The sequence below is a fragment of the Armigeres subalbatus genome, chromosome 1 (genome assembly GCF_024139115.2).
Source record: "Armigeres subalbatus isolate Guangzhou_Male chromosome 1, GZ_Asu_2, whole genome shotgun sequence".
Taxonomy (NCBI): domain Eukaryota; kingdom Metazoa; phylum Arthropoda; class Insecta; order Diptera; family Culicidae; genus Armigeres; species Armigeres subalbatus.
This window is the reverse complement of record NC_085139.1, coordinates 20,737,155-20,753,389: the sequence shown is the minus strand read 5'-3', so window position 1 is coordinate 20,753,389 and position 16,235 is coordinate 20,737,155. Positions and strand designations below refer to the sequence as shown.

The following is a 16,235-nucleotide window of genomic DNA, read 5'->3' as shown; positions in this document are numbered from 1 at the left end:
ATCTTTGAACGAAAGCTATGACTTTGCCATTGAACCCATTGTATTTTGTTTTTGCAATTAGACATTGGATTCCGGAGATATATCTGAAATACGAACATAAAGCATTAGACGTATCAACTTCACACATTGGTAAAATATGTCCCATCAAGATCTCAGTCGTCCTTAGACCGATTTGGGCGATTTTATCTTTAAACGAAAGCTATGTTTTTGTCATTGGACCCATTAATTTTTTTTCTGCAATCGGAAATTCGTTTTCAGAGATATCTGTGAAATACGAATATGAGACATATTTTCAGACTACTAATGAAGAATTGTCACACCAATATCTCAGCCGTCTATGACCCGATTTGAACTCTTTTGGACTTAAACAGAAGCTGTAATATTGCCATTTAAGGCGGCAAATCAAATCTGCAGTCTTTTGTATTTTTTAAAATTGTTAAATTTCCAGAAATATCCCTTTTACCCTTCTTACACCCTAAGAAGGGTATAAAGATCGCAAGAAAAATCGACTTTTAATCCGAGGCTCGGAGACCCAAGTCGTATATCCCAATCAACTCAGCTCGACGAACTGAGCACATGTATGTATGTGTGTGTGTGTGTGTGTGTGTGCGTATGTGTGTGCGTTACAAAATCTCACATCAAGATCTCAGCCGTCCGTGGACCGATTTGCACGATTTTAACACTAAACGAAAGCTATGACTTTGTCATTGTACGAGTTCAATTTTTTTGCAATCGGACATTTGGTTCCAGAGATATGTGAGAAATACGAACATGAAGTGTATTTTCAGAAAACTAACATAATAATGTCACATGAATATCTCAGCCGTCTGTAAACCAATTTGCATGATTTTATCTTTAAACGAAAGCTATGGCTTTGCCATTGAACCCATTGTATTTTGTTTTTGCAATTAGACATTGGGTTCCGGAGATATCTCTGAAATACGAACATAAAGCATTAGACGTATCAACTTCACACATTGGTAAAATATGTCCCAACAAAATCTCAATCGTCCTTGGACCGATTTGTGCGATTTTATCTTTAAACGAAAGCTATGTTTTTGTCATTGGACTCATTAATTTTTTTCTGCAATCGGAAATTCGGTTTCAGAGATATCTGTGAAATACGAATATGAGACATATTTTCAGACTACTAATGAAAAATTGTCACACCAATATCTCAGCCGTCTATGACCCAATTTGAACTCTTTCGGGCTTAAACAGAAGCTGTAATATTGCCATTTAAAGCGGCAAATCAAATCTGCAGCCTTTTTGTATTTTTTAAAAATTGATAAATTTTCAGAAATATCTCTTTTTTTATTTTGAAATCGTTAAAAGCATGATAATATCAGTTATTTTATATTCAATTGAAGGTCATATGCATAGAAAATGTAATATGCACTGTGCACACACAACCATTCAAAAGTGTAAGAAGGGTTGCGTTCACTGTAGGTGGATTAAGTCGGGTTTTTCTACCTCAAGTCACTAAAGTCACCTTTTCTCGCAAAAAGTCACTATTTTCAACTATTTTGAAACTATTGACTAAGATTTTTTTTATAAAGCTTTATGTATCCATCGGAAGATGCTTTGTTGGTGGAAATTAAATTACGGATCTTGGAAAAATGATCACTCTGAAACATCACGCTCTTATTGGCATTTCATCAGTAGCTAACTAAAGGTGTTTTACGTCACAAGTTGGTATACAGTTATGCAAGCAAGAGACCTGTCGGTTTCGAGTTTTTTAAACTCAAACTTTATGTAGTAGGGGAAGGTGGGGAGACTTGATTCCTTGGGAGACTTGATTCTCCCCTGTTTTACCAAGAACTAAACTGCCCATGATCGCATGTTTGTAACACTCGCATTTTTGTTCATTTTGTAAAAAGCCTGTGAATCGTTCACAAAGCTCAATTTAATGGATCTAATCCCACAACAGTAAAATAGGCTTTACTATCTTGCTTATCTGTGGTAAGCTGGAAATGATTAAGTTTCTGGGGAGGATTGACAAACGATTTACAGAATCAACCGAAATATATATGTCACAAATATGCAATCAGCGTATTTTTATAATAGATCTTCTAGATAAATGATCGTTATGTGGCGAGTTATTTTTTTAATTGACAACCTTATTTACTCTATTATTTACTGTGTTTTGTTCCTCCTGAAGATGTTTTTTAGTGGCCACGCAAAATTAGAACAACTTCTCCCAATAATGACCAAATGCTATCATTTTTTCACAGCACAAATCCATAAATATGCTAAATGATCTTCACTGAAAAAAATGCCATCATTCCACCACAATTTCAGGATATTTGGATTTTGAGTTGTTGCCTCAATTTGAGGAGACTTTATCCCTCATTAGGCATCCATATAAAAATTTGTCTAAAAAAATCAAGAAAATATATATTTATTGAGTAGATATCATAGAATGGCGATCGAGTCTCCCCGATTTTGAAGATTGCATGCGCTGTCGAATTCCATAGCAAAACTCGTTCATGAATACGCACAGCAAGTAGGAAAATCTGCATATTTGGGAGTAAAAATATTTAAAAGTTCATAGAGCATAATCCTCATTACAAGCAGGAGGTCGAGCGTTCAATCCCAGGCTCGTTGTACATGAATCTTTATAATTTTTGTATCATTTCCTACCAAAACGATCCTAGGTGCTGTTGTTCCTGTCTCACTAAAAATTCCAAAAACATCCGTGGAACCTATGACAAATCGTAGAGTTCTCTGCATCTTTCTTAAGTAGGTGTTAGAGGGCAATAATTTTACTTAGTCACTAAGTAGATAAAAGTTAGCGAGTACGATTTTCGTTTCTTTTCTGAGTTCGTTCTAAGAGAAAAGAGTGGTGAGTGAAAAATGAAATTGGAAGTCACTATTTAGTCACTTTTTCTGCAACTGAAAGTCACTATTTGGTCCCTTTTTTCGTCAGCTTTGGTCACTAAAGTCACTATTTTGAGTGGCTTCGGTCGCTACCAGCCCTGCGGTTTGTAATGTTCCCAAATGGGTACTTGCACAAAACTTCACCCGGCGAATGACTGTCGAAAGGTACGCGCCAACCGATACACCGCAATGCTATTCACCCATAAGAATCAAGTAAACGGGGTGCACAAAGCACGGCGGTACCGTTCATGAAGGGTTCGCCGCGTGAAATTTTGAGAAAATCAGGCAATAATTTGTTTGTTTCTAAATTTTCATTGCTTGTTGTAGTTGTCTGATATCGAGTTGATAGTAGTTGAACTTTTTTATAAATAACACAATGCTGGAATTCCAAGACGAATTATTCACTTTTGGCAAACAACTAAAAATCGATAAAGTAAATGCAGTAGGTATAGCTTCCCTTAGCATTTGAGACTAGTTATGCCACTTCTTCACAGAAATGATTTTTTTTTTAAAGAAATTTTCCATGGGGCCATTGTTTATTAAAACCGAAGACAACAATCGCCAAAAAATAAACGACCTGAGTGTATTCAGACCAAAATATTTAAAGTACTGCAGTGGTTAGTGTTTTCGTGGGCTTACTGTAAGTGCTGAATGGATTTATGTGACCCTGTATGGAACTCTTGATTATCTGGAAAATTGTAAGTTACTATTTTTAAAAGTCCATGAACTCCACAGAGAGTGAACAAGAACTTTTACTCCGTACGTATACTTGAGTGCCAATGGAGGTTTCTCAATGTCCACGAAAATACCTAATCCGTGAGATTTTTTTTCGGATTTTGGAGGATTTCTAGAAGCTCCCCCGATTGCTTGGAAATAGTTCAAAAGTCGTGTGAAAAGATTCAAGATTTCACACAAATTTCCAGAAACATAATGAAAACTTCAACGATTTGAAAAAGTCTGTCAGTAATCTTGGAAGCCTATTGCGACTCCAGGGAGTCCGCGAGAATCACCGATGGTGGATAAAGGCACCAGAAAGTTTATAACATTAATTGGAGCCAATTTTGGAAAGATGTGAGTAATGCTGATAACTTTTCAGGAGTTCTGGGCGTTTACTTGAATCTTTGTGAACGATCAGAATTACCTACGATCTTCTACAAATCCTTATTGTTCTGCTTCTAAAAATGATTAGGCTTCTAGTAACTCAGGAACTCATATGGACTCCAAGAGGTTCTCAAAGCAGAGCCGAGACAGTGGCGAAGAGCCATCGTTCTGTAGGATGGCGTGAGATTAGAATACTTCGGCTGAAGATATAGACAAAGCGAAGTGATGAGGCGAAGGAAAATTAAGCGTTCTATGAAAATCTTCTAGCCAGGCATACCGAATGCGGATGATTTCGCACATTGAGCGAGGAAGCATTTTTCAGTAGGCGCCATGAAACTGTTTTCTCATAAAGCCTCCCCTTTTTCGTGAGAATGCATGGTGCTGAAGCATCTGTCCTCATCTTCATTGCTTCATTTATCCAAGTCCAAGTCCAATTCACATAATTTAAGGGTCGTGGCGAAACTCGATTTGTGTCAACAATAGTTTTAAAATGTTTAGAGCGCCCACTATAACCGCAAGTTCACATGAACTTATCAAAACAAAAAAACTGCTGCATTGAACCTACTACTTGGCGCACGGCCCTCTTAATATGTTATGCAGAAATCAATAACAATCATACATTTTTAAGTATATTTATTTCAATATCTTTTCTAATTCAAATATTAAATTTTCCAGCAGTGCCTTTTGTTCTTGTATTTGTTACACCTGCTTACAACACACTTAAAATAAATCGCCGAATTCGGTAAAATTTTACCGAAATCTCAACAGCAGAACTGTTCGGTAAATAATTTTACTGATTTTCGGTGATTTTGACAGATGAACAATGGAAAAAATTACAAAAAATCTGTAAAATAATTACCGAACAGATCTGCTGTTGAGATTTCGGTAAAATTTACCGAATACTGTGAAATGAGTTAAGTGTGAAGGTTGCGTGTCTGATCAAGTCAGCCTCAATTTCCAATCTGTTTCTCCCTTTGGTCTTCATCTGGAGATGTGTTGAAAATCCATTCTCGCATAGGTAGGGTAGACAATCAAATCAATCAAATTCCCGTCCGCAACGTTCATTACTCGAGTGCATTACAACCGAATTACTTGTTTTTTAGTACATGGTTGGTTTTTGTCGGTATGTATCTAGTAATGTACAAAAAATCAAGCCATTTGATTGGAACGCGATTGAGTTACTAACGTTGCGGACGGGAATAGGGGGTGCTGCCCAAATGGTCCCGCTCCCTATCTAGAAGCAAACGGTAATAGAATCTTCAAAGCTTGTTTTGCAACTTTGGGATACGATTCGTATATTGCACACTACAAATGGTACAAGTGTTTTTACCGAATAACTCACAAAAATAATAAACCATTCAGTATGTCCAAATATTATTTCAGAATTTCATCGGGAAGGCTAACCACGTCCAATGTAAACGAAAACGAATTGCAAACTAATGAATTGTCTTCTTGAGCCAGCTCAAGAAAATAACAAGTTGATCCATAATTTCCAATTTGAGATCTACATCCAAATTGTCTTCAGATTGGTTTTCCTATCCTGTAGCTACAAGTTCAATGATCAAAACCCATGTAACCAAAAGTTCCATCAAAAGTACGCTTATCAAGCCAAAAACGTACTTTTAAAGCAACTTTTGATTGCTTGGGAAATGTCTGATAGGTTTGCGAGACTTTTCTACCATCTTTCTTTATTAAGATTGTCAAAAAAATATTTTTTTTAATGACTTCTTAGGAAAATTTTATTATCATCTTTAAGTTCAAAACATTACATTTTGTTAACCAACGTACGGCAGTGTTGAAAAGAAGGCCTTCGTGATCTTCATTTATTTCTTTGCAGAGTTCTTTGAACAGACGTGTGTTGAGAGATTTGATGTAGTTCACGATTCTGGAAACAGTCTCCAGTTCTTTTTGCAATTGTTGCGGTATGGTTTTACAAACAAGGGCATATCGGAAAACCATGCAATTGGCATTTACTATTCTCTGAAATCCTGATTTGGAAACAAGCATTCTGATGCACCATAACTACTCACACTTTTTCCATTGCAAGCCACCAAATTCAAAAAGTTATTTAATATAGTCACGATGTCGTCGCTTTTGGTTATCGTAAACTACAAAAACGGTTAATTCTTTGCAAAGGTTTCACGGCCCCCTTGGTATGGCCTCGCGGAAAACCAGAATTTGCGGACGATGGAAAAGTCTTTGCTGCTATGCTATGGTTTAACTGGGACCAGAACTTCCCAGGGAAAAATTGAACGATTATGGGATCCTGCAGCGTGGAACTTAATAGCCTTGAACCACTTGAACTGTTTCCTGGGTACTTCTTCTAAATTAGTTAGTCGGAAGATAGGCTCTTATTGGTCATCGACGGGTGCGGTAGGTGATGACAGTAGAATTTCTGTATCAGGACTGTTATGTAGCGACCGGTGCCCTTCAGTGGAAAACTGATTAGGCTGATATGATAGGCATCTAAATAACTGGAAAGTATATTTTTGTGGTATGTACTCTCCTTTTCCGTAAGTTATTCCACAGTTGTTTAGCTAATACTGCTTTTTGGTTTGAAAGTCAGCGATAAAATTCTGCGCTCTGCCTCTGGCTCTATTTGGGTGCCGCAGAACTTCTTACTATTTTCCAAAAAAATTGTGTTAACTAGTAAAATGCATGTTGGTAGCGAACATGGATCACTCCTTCTAGTGCATGTACCTTCAACAGGAACTGGACTTTGAAGAGGTTTTTCTCACAATACTCATAGACTCCGACACGTCGAGAGATTTTTAAAATTTGTTTTTATTGACCTGACTCGCGATACTTGATCGGAACAACAACACTGTGTTTATCTCAATTAGAGGTAACTGCATTATTGGAGCTTCTAATCTAATTTTTTTTATTTTTTTTGTGAAAAATTCGTATTCGTCGGATACACACTTTAATAAAACAAAACAATATCTTCTATCTTCTAGCAAGCGGCTTCAATTTTCTTTTTTTTTTGGCGTAGAACAACTGCGTCCATTGAGTTGAACTTTTATTGATAATCGTTTTCGTCGGTCACTAGCGACTACCTTGATTTCGTCACTCCACAATTTCGTGGCTCACATAACTCTCTTGGTTTGGTTTGGTTATATTCTATCTATTATCAATGTTAAGATGTTTTTAATACATTTTCTCAGCCTTCTAAAGGTAATTGACTAAGTACGAAAAAATAAATAAATTAAAATAACATGTGTTTGAAATGCGGGCAAAGCAATGGATCGCCACTTTACCTTGTTTGGATTCGAATCACGATTAGTTTTCAAAGCTTACGAGCGATAACCGGTGCGGTGCGACAGATTCAGAAGGATGACAGAAAATATCAATAGGAGTAAAAGGTCATACCTGGCAAATGGAGGCTACGCCGTTTGTTTACAAAACAGCGCGGATGACTATGAAAAAACGGACGTTAAGGACTTATATCACTTATCGCAATCTACTTGACACCTTGTCAGTCAATTTAACACCAACCACAGACGTAGACATGGATTGCATCACACAGTCACACTAGCAGTACATCCCCGTCGATGATGACCTCTAAGTGACGATTGTTTTTCTGCAAAACTGTAACTCGAGTCCTCGAGTGCACTGGACAAGGGGTTTCACCATTGATCCTTTTAGCCTATAATCAATAATACTCTTTATTGCAAATTTACTTTGTTCGGTAAATCCGTTTTGTTTCTGATGAAAACAACAACCAGGCTAAATGCATTATAGTTCAGGTGATAATGATTAAAGCTCGAAATCAGAAGATATTCAATCATTTCCAGTTCAGGGTTTCTTTATTGTTATATGCCGAAAGCAATATATAAAACATGTTTTTGATCCTGATGAACCACATAAACATCCAGAGACGTTATACCAATAACTAGGCATGAGCTACGTGATTTACTAGACATAAATTGGGATTTTAATATATTGTAATTCATTATATTTGATCTAATATATAATAATTGTGCATATAATACCTACAAAGTTTCTTTCTCTATTTCTTTCAGATATTTTCCTACTAGCAGTTATTTGTAACAACAAAATCGTTGCCATCTCCAATAAACAAACAATCTAAAAATACATTAGGAAAAAAAGGCCATTATCCTAGCCCCGAGCAGAAACAGTCAATCGTGTGACCTGCGTCTTAACGGTCAAATCGTTCGGAACCGAAGCCAGCAACAAACGTAACTCGGAAAATCTCGCACCCGCAGCCAGAGAGTCTCGACACGAATCCGTGTGACAACGGTGACAACAAACAAACACAACCCATTGTTGTTGTTGCTGGTGTTGTTATAATCACAAACAGACCCAAACAAGCAGTGGAAGTATCATACCCACCCAGCTGAAGAAGCGACCAGGGCATGAAACAAGCGAAACAACACATCAGGGAAGAAAGCTGCGCGTCGTCGTCGTACATCAGCTGAGTGTAGCAACTGCACCACTACCAACGCCGAACTGCGGTGTGTTCGTGCGAGTCTGCCACACGACGCACACTCGCTCACATTCCGTGACAGAGTGAGAGGAGGTACTAGATCGGTGGACCCCCGAGCACCGTGAATCTCTACTGGGCCGTCATTGTAGAATCTAATATCGAATCGAATAGTTCTTTGTTACTGATATTGGGGTGGTGAAGCAAAAGTGAGAGCCACAATCACGGAAGCATCCGGGTAAGTAGCAATTTTGCGTCGAAAAAGTGTCCCCCGGTGTGTCCGGTAATCGAACCGGGACCATAGAATTGGTCCCAGACGCCTCGACGGGCGAGAAATTCGGAATGAAATTCCATCCAATGCTGAATGTGAACACTACTGGGGCTAGAAGCAGAGGCAGCCATTGCGGCGGCCATTTTGAATTTCAGCCTACTGCCATAGAGCTGTGGCTGGTGCAAAGTTGTGTCGATTTCGATCGAATCCTTACACAATTTTCTAGTGAAGTGACTTTCGGGAAGATGGGTTTCTGCTAGGACCCCCTAACTGGCATGTCTATAATCAGATGTTTCCCAATCACGAATAGAACCTTAAGGGTCAGTTGGTGTGCAATGTAAGTGTACTTAATTTGAGTGTGAACCTTTAGATCTCGTACAATTCGATTAGTGCTTTTTCTGTAAGAGATTCCGTGACCTCGCCGAGATCCAGTGAATCTGTTACTGTGTGATGAGATTACGGCAGCAATGTCCTAGCATGGGTTGCGTTCTAGAATGTTCCCAAAGTGTGGTGGAAAGCGTTCGAATTTACTCTGCATGAGCGGACGCGATTGGACAAGTTTTCGCCAATTAGTCACGACAATGAAAGATGTTGGTTTGTGGTTCAGGTGGGAGTGGGACGAAGTGCGGAGTGCTCAGACAGTATTCGATGGAAGATCATCTGTTTAGAGGCGTACGAGAAATTATGATGGTGTTCCGTGCCAGAGACGAACACATCCACACGAATAAGGCCAAGTTTATTTGGTTTGTGTTGGTGGGCTATGTTTGCTGTTTCGTTCCTCGCACAGTAACAGTTATGCGTGAAATCATCTTCAAATTTTGCGATTTCGCAATTGATGTGTAAATTTCACGGCACACTCGATCGCTGTGACATATTTACATCGTTCTAGTACTTCAGTTCACAAGTTGTAATGCATAGAACAACAAATTGAGATCTAAGCGATAATAATTTTAAATATCGTTTGCAAAAGTTTTTCTATATGGCGATTATGCTCAATATTATAACGGGCTACTACGTCGGAAGTGGATTCATCCTTTTCTGCGTGGTGGTGAAAGCCATGAATTTCGTAATTCGATTGCTTCTAATATGTTCCGAAACAGTGATATTTGAATGGGACACACTGAAAATAATCGTCTGGCGCAGACAGAAAATTTACATACAATATGTATCTGGGCAAAGATGCGTCAATACTTCAACAAGCAAAAACTCTTGCAATGCAAAAGAGCTAACCATTCCTGGGCATTTGTTAATCTAATCACATACAGTCCGGAATAGACGGACCGACATACTTCACAGCCGATAGAGCAGAGTGGAAGTGATGCGTGAAGCGAGACTTCTTGTTTTACAAATGGCTTGGGTGATTTGAATTGTAAGTCGAGTGAAGCGACCGACGACAACATCACAGCAGGCCGTTTGCGTTTCCTGTAAAGTGCTTACATAATGAAGTCGAGCGAGCGTCTCGCGTCATAAGATTAAAAGGTATTCTGGGGTAAGATGAACGACTCTATTTATCAAGTTACGAGATCCAGTTTTATTGGGTCAGTGAAATTACCGTTCCAAATTGATATTTTTAATCCATAAATCTCGAAAGTTGAAGAAAAAAAATTGTGTCAAATAACAAAATTCTAAAACTTAGTTCAAAAATCGTTACACCCATGACGTTAAAAAAACGCTTAGGTCGTTACATACGACAAAAACGCGTTATCTCTCAATAACAGAATCTAATTGTCAACTTTAAGAATACGTCATATCAGCAAAACTTTAATCGCCTTCTTTCGTAACGTTGCCCCGACTTTGAATTGCGACACATCTTTTTCACAATTATCAAAGTATGAGGCTGTGAATACAGGTTTAGCTGATAATGCTACTAATTGCATTTCAAAATAGTTTCATGGCAGTTTGTAACCCTCCATTGGTCAGTATTTGAGTACACATTTGAGAAAAAAAAGTTTTGAAAGAGTATAGCGCGATACATTTGACCCTTGAAGTATTGGCCTCTCCAGGGGATGGATTCCAAATATCATCCCATGAGTGCGCAATACCGCTTACTTCATTCGTTTCGTTAGCCTAAAGTTTGCACTTTCTTTCCTCTTCCGCGCTTACTGGCGGATGAGAGGGAACGAAAAAGTTGGGCAATTATTGGCACAGAGGACTGCTGCGATGCGATAGACCTAATGCGAGTTTTCATTGGTTGCTTTGTTCAGCCCAGCCCGCAGACGGCGTACGAAGCTTTGGGTCGGCTCGTCGATGGTTATCGCATGATGGGACTTTAAATGGTTGAATCGTTGGACTATTGATGGGGTGATAACAGCAGCCAACTGAAGGTATTGCTGTATAGCTATATACATGTTGGGATCTTTCCGATTATATATTTGAGTTGTTTACAGATGATGTTAGGTCATCAGGTGAATAGGCGGAAAAACATTGTGAATGTTTTTTTTTGCCATTGAATGTAAGCATAAACAAAGATTGTTTCCAAAGTCCGATGATAACAACATTAAGGGTTTTTTTTTACTAAAAAGGTGTTGATTAATCCAATATGGCGGGCTGTGACCTATAAATTCGATGCCAAACGTGTGAATGTGTTCTGCGGAGGTCTGGACTTGCACCTTCAGTGCAGCATTCAAACGATTTGTTTACGCCTCAAAACAGTTTCTTCTTATCAGTGGCTTCGTCCTGATTTCTTTTACGATGGACTCTCACAACACACGGCTAATCAAACAAAGGAAAGACAAATTCATGCCACCACCATTATCAATATGCGGTGTGTTCGTAATCGTACCATAGTTGGGTTGGATGGTACGAACGTGACTTTCGAATGTGTTGTGTTGGTTGTTTTGTATAGAGAGAGAAACATTGGACGGCGAATTAATATACAGCTGACCGATTAGGCTACTTTTGAACTTCCGTCTCGTCTCTGGCTTGTTTCGCATATAGTCACACGTGACCCCACTGGTTTGAAATAGCATAAATAAGTGGAACAATATTAGAATTTGAGCCAAAGGTTTACACTAAACTTAATGAGGTGTTGATTGCGTATTTTGTTTACCTACATACACGTGAATTTGTGTTGCACCCATTTGCTAAAAAAATCAACACTTACTTCGTACACACAAGAAATATCACATTTAGATTTAATTTATTTGATCGTTTCATTTTCAATCATTTTCATTTGTTTTGCTTTGTACTCGAAAACCTTAATTAAACCTTGTACCCTCATTTCCACAGATCGTACAGAAAAAAAGTAAGTTTTGCGGTGGTGATTCTTCCTTACCTGGTGTGGAAAGCGAAGTTCCAAAAACCCGTAAATCTATTCATCGAGACAATTAGAGACAAAACAGAAACGGTTGACAGACATCGATCTAGCCTGTTGGGAGAGTGAAAGAGCACACGCTCATTAGCATTCGTTTCCGCTTCGAGCAACGTTGCATTTACGGATCGTAAATTTCTTGATTCGATCATCTGAGTTATCGACGGGGCGCAACAGTCTTGTAAAGGTCGTTGGATTCTGTGCAACTCTTGTCGAGCAAGAAATTTAATGGTCTAGTGATAGTTCAACAATCTCGGAAGAGACGTGACACCTTATTCGGTGTTTGTGTTGGTGCGTTGTTTTTCCTCCAAATTGATCAAGGCTAACCGTAAAGGCGTATTAAGGTTGCTGCGTAGTAAAATACGGCAGTTGACCAATTTGTACGTAGACTCAATAGACTATAGGGAGATTAGTAGTCGATTGCACACACGACGACACAACAGCTAGAAGAAGTCGCGCATCGCGCGTTATTCACGTTACTACTAACGAAGAAAAAAAGGTATTAAAGTTCGCTAGGATTCACTACTTTGGTGGGTCCTGTTTTTTGAACTGGTGTATACCTAACGGGAATTGCGGTTCGTGTGTGTGTCTAGTTGAGGGTTATTTCTGAGTGTCACATTTCAGAACATATTTCATTGAGTTTTTCTCTATCGAAACAACCGAGGCCCTTCCCCAAAACGAACACTTTCGCTTTCGTCATCCGCTGATCCGGGTTCACGGTTCATTGATAACGAAACCTGAGTGGTGCGCTTTGAGCGTGAAGTTGATAGTACCTAGAGCTCACTGGAGCGTGGAGAGTCTGGGAAACGCAGGGAAGGTGCGAATTCCGTGTTCTTTCTGGTCAGTCAGCAGAACGCTTAATTACACCACCTGATCCCGTCCGACGCGAGCTTCCAAGAGTTTGCCACAGCCTGTGAAGGTTGTGCCGTGAGAGCAGTTTTACTGATTTCTTACATCTTCCACGCAAATTTGTTGCGTATCATAATAGGTACTAGGCCAGCCCTCAGTATGTCTGTCCCTGTACGCTGCTATTCTGTCGATACTATGAACAATAACATCGACCAGCAAGAGCACGTCGGCATCGGCTGCAGTGGCAACGCCTGTATGGATGACGACGAGCCGATGATGCTGCGCAAGGTTCATGTATCAGAGGAGATGCAACATAATCAGCGGATGTTGTTAGAGGGCCGGCTTGGGACACCGGATGCTGCTGATGCAGTTCTTATGGAGTCGCAGGAGGACGATCAGGCAACGGGCGCCAGCTACAGCCTGACGGCCGAAGCGACCACCAGCAATGGCAGCCACCTCGCCGGAGGTGGCCCACAAGACTTGGCAGGAGCCAAGTCGCTATCCCCACAGAAACAGTCACATTCGACAGCGCCCCTGCAGCAGCAGCAACAGCCCCAAGCTCCGCAGCAGCCAGCCATGTCGTTCGAGCAGATGATGGCCAAGCTGAGTGAACTACTTGCCTTGGAACCTAAGTACCAGCCGAACCTCTACCTGCCACAGCAGTCATGTGTAAGTATGATTGAAATTTTTAAAACATCCCGTTTTTACTATCCTCATCCTTGCAATTCCTATTCCATTTATCTTTCACTATTTAACGAATTCAAGATGGATGACAATATTTTGAGATTGTTCTATGAACCAGATACAAATATCACAATCTACGAAAAAGTTGTTTGTACGACAGATTACAATTCATTATTAAAGATTATACAGCTTACAGCCCTACACTTCGTAGATTACGTGTGTGTGTTGATCGCAAACTATCGGGAATAATGTACGTATCATGCGACTGGCACATGAGAATGATCAATCTGACGAAGAGGTCGATAAAGGACGTCTGAAAACTAATGTTCGATACCTTCTTCGTTACCTTATCTTTCGTGATGCCGCCTGTTATGTTCGATATGCGTTCTGCTAACTAAGCAGTGCAATCCAGTTTTGTGACGCTTGAAGATGGTGATGATTAGGAGTGACTATAGTTATCAGACCAATACGCCTTAGTTTTTTTAGCAGTGTGATTTTGTATCATAGATATCGCTATTGACAATGTTAATATAATTATACATGCAACTTTTTAAGGAAAAAAAGCTTTGGTGGACAAGAATGTACATCAACACGTTTCGGCGATGTATCGATTCAAATTAAAAACATCATTTTCATTGATTTATAGCCTATTCAGATTACGCCATTAATGACATAATAATTGGCGTTTCAGGGTAAATACGCTTTATGATGTCATTATTTACGTAATATTCCATACATTTTGCGCTGTCAAAAGATACCCGCTAAAAAGAGTCACAAAGAATTTATTACGAACAATTATTACGAGAGAGCTTTCGTTCTAACTGGAATGCAGGGAGAAATTCAACAAAACAAAACTGACAAGCGTCACGCGCTCTTTTTGGCAGAGAGAAATTCTCTCTGTTTTCATTTTGTTTCGTAGTTGACAGTCATGCTCTTTCTGTCGCAGCAGGGTCGAATGCATGTTAGATGGAAATCTTCTGAGCGCTGAAGAATAACTCGGATTGTGATGGTTTTGTGGAAAGCATTTTATATGATGAAAATAATGATGATAATTATTTATTCTCCACTTATTCAACATGAATTGTTTAAAAAACAGATGCTCTCTAGAATTAACATGAAGTATTTAACTTAAACCTAGATTTAATAGAACAAATCGAATAAATTTTCAAAGTTCAAGGGCCAATGCGGAAGACAATTTAAAACGTAGGAATGGTTGTAAAACGAATATATTTGATGAATAAACATGATTTCATAAATTGTTTCAATTCTGCTCCTTGAATGGCTTAATATACTTTGGATTTCAACATTTTTCACGTGGGACAACTGTACGATTTGAATGGGATGTATATATAAAGTAGAAAAACCTTAAATAAAACATGGACTGGCAATGCATTAATTCATCCAAAATCCAGTTTAAATTATATCACATTCACATGATTCGATTTTGTTAGAAGCTGTATCATTGATTGTCGAGTAGAACACAATGGTTCAGTTTCCATTTTTGAAAAAAATAAATAAATTGCTGAGTTGCCCTTCATACATGGAGATACTGGTGGAAATACATTTTAGTTCGATAATATTTTCTGAAAATTGGTCCAATCGTCCTTTTTTTATTTATTTGTGAGAATTCCCAAAAGTATCTAAATTTTTCTATCAAATCTCCGTTCGATCATAGTACAGAATCAAAATACTTTTTAAACTTAAAAATAAATTGAGGAATAGTCTGATTCCCCGAAGAACGGCGCACCCAACTAATGAATGTAGCTTCGCTCATTATCCTTAATGAGAGCTTCAAATATTCTTCAAAAATACCTTTTCATATTTTTTTTTTAATATTTTTTTTTTCGTGGAATCTTTGTTTAGAAAAAATGTTCGATTGTCGCCACACAAATGCTTGATTTCGCAAATTAAATTTTAAAACTCTCCTTGAATTCAACCCTGTATTAGCGTGCAAATGAGGAAACATGGAAACGTCAAGATATATTATCTTGCTGCAGTCTGAACACCTCGTAATAATTGGATACCCTCTCACTTAACAAAGTCATAAATAGCCCAATCTGAATAGGCTATTACCTCTGTTTTGGATGGTATCAGGTATATTAGGGCGAATAAAAAGTGAGTTCATTTTTCAGTTATTCATTTTTCTTCATTTTTATTCCTTTTTCTTCTTCCGTCGTCCTTTTTCGTTTTTACACTTCTTCTCCTTGTTTTTCTTTCGACATTCTTTTTGTCACTCAATTCTCAATTATCACTTCAAACTTTTCATTTTTCACAAATGACCATTCGGTATAATAACGGCACCGTTTTGAACACATTTCGACGATTCATTGACTCATAACTTTGTATCACAAATAGAAAATGGATTACATGGTCAGCTCATTAAATTCTTGTGAGTCATAATGTTCACCAATAGAAATATGTACGGCGCTGGCATAACGCCGTTCGGCATCATAGTTATTTGGCATACAATGAACTCTCCCTTACTCGACATTGAAGGGACCATCGAGTTAGGGAGGTATCGAGATAGGGAACACATTTATATTTGGCCGAGTAGTTAAAATTTGTTTCCTTATTAAGTGAAGTGAGAAGTGAGATGTTCGAAGTGAATAGTGAACAGCGTGAACTGAGAAGTGAGAAATTAGATGTTCAAAATAAGTACAGAGTAATGAGAAGTGAGTACTGAAAAACGGAAGTTA

At 38.6% G+C, this 16,235-nt stretch overlaps 1 protein-coding gene across 1 annotated transcript in view; it reads left to right on the top strand.

The window, feature by feature from the left end:
• LOC134222538 (cyclin G) overlaps positions 1-16,235 on the top strand; it is a 44,514-nt gene that overhangs the window by 11,645 nt on the left and 16,634 nt on the right. Inside the window, exons 2-3 of the mRNA XM_062701705.1 lie at positions 8,004-8,663; positions 12,995-13,524. Coding sequence (XP_062557689.1) covers positions 13,015-13,524 — 510 coding nt within the window. The 5' untranslated portion in view covers positions 8,004-8,663; positions 12,995-13,014. The remainder of the gene's footprint in view (positions 1-8,003; positions 8,664-12,994; positions 13,525-16,235) is intronic.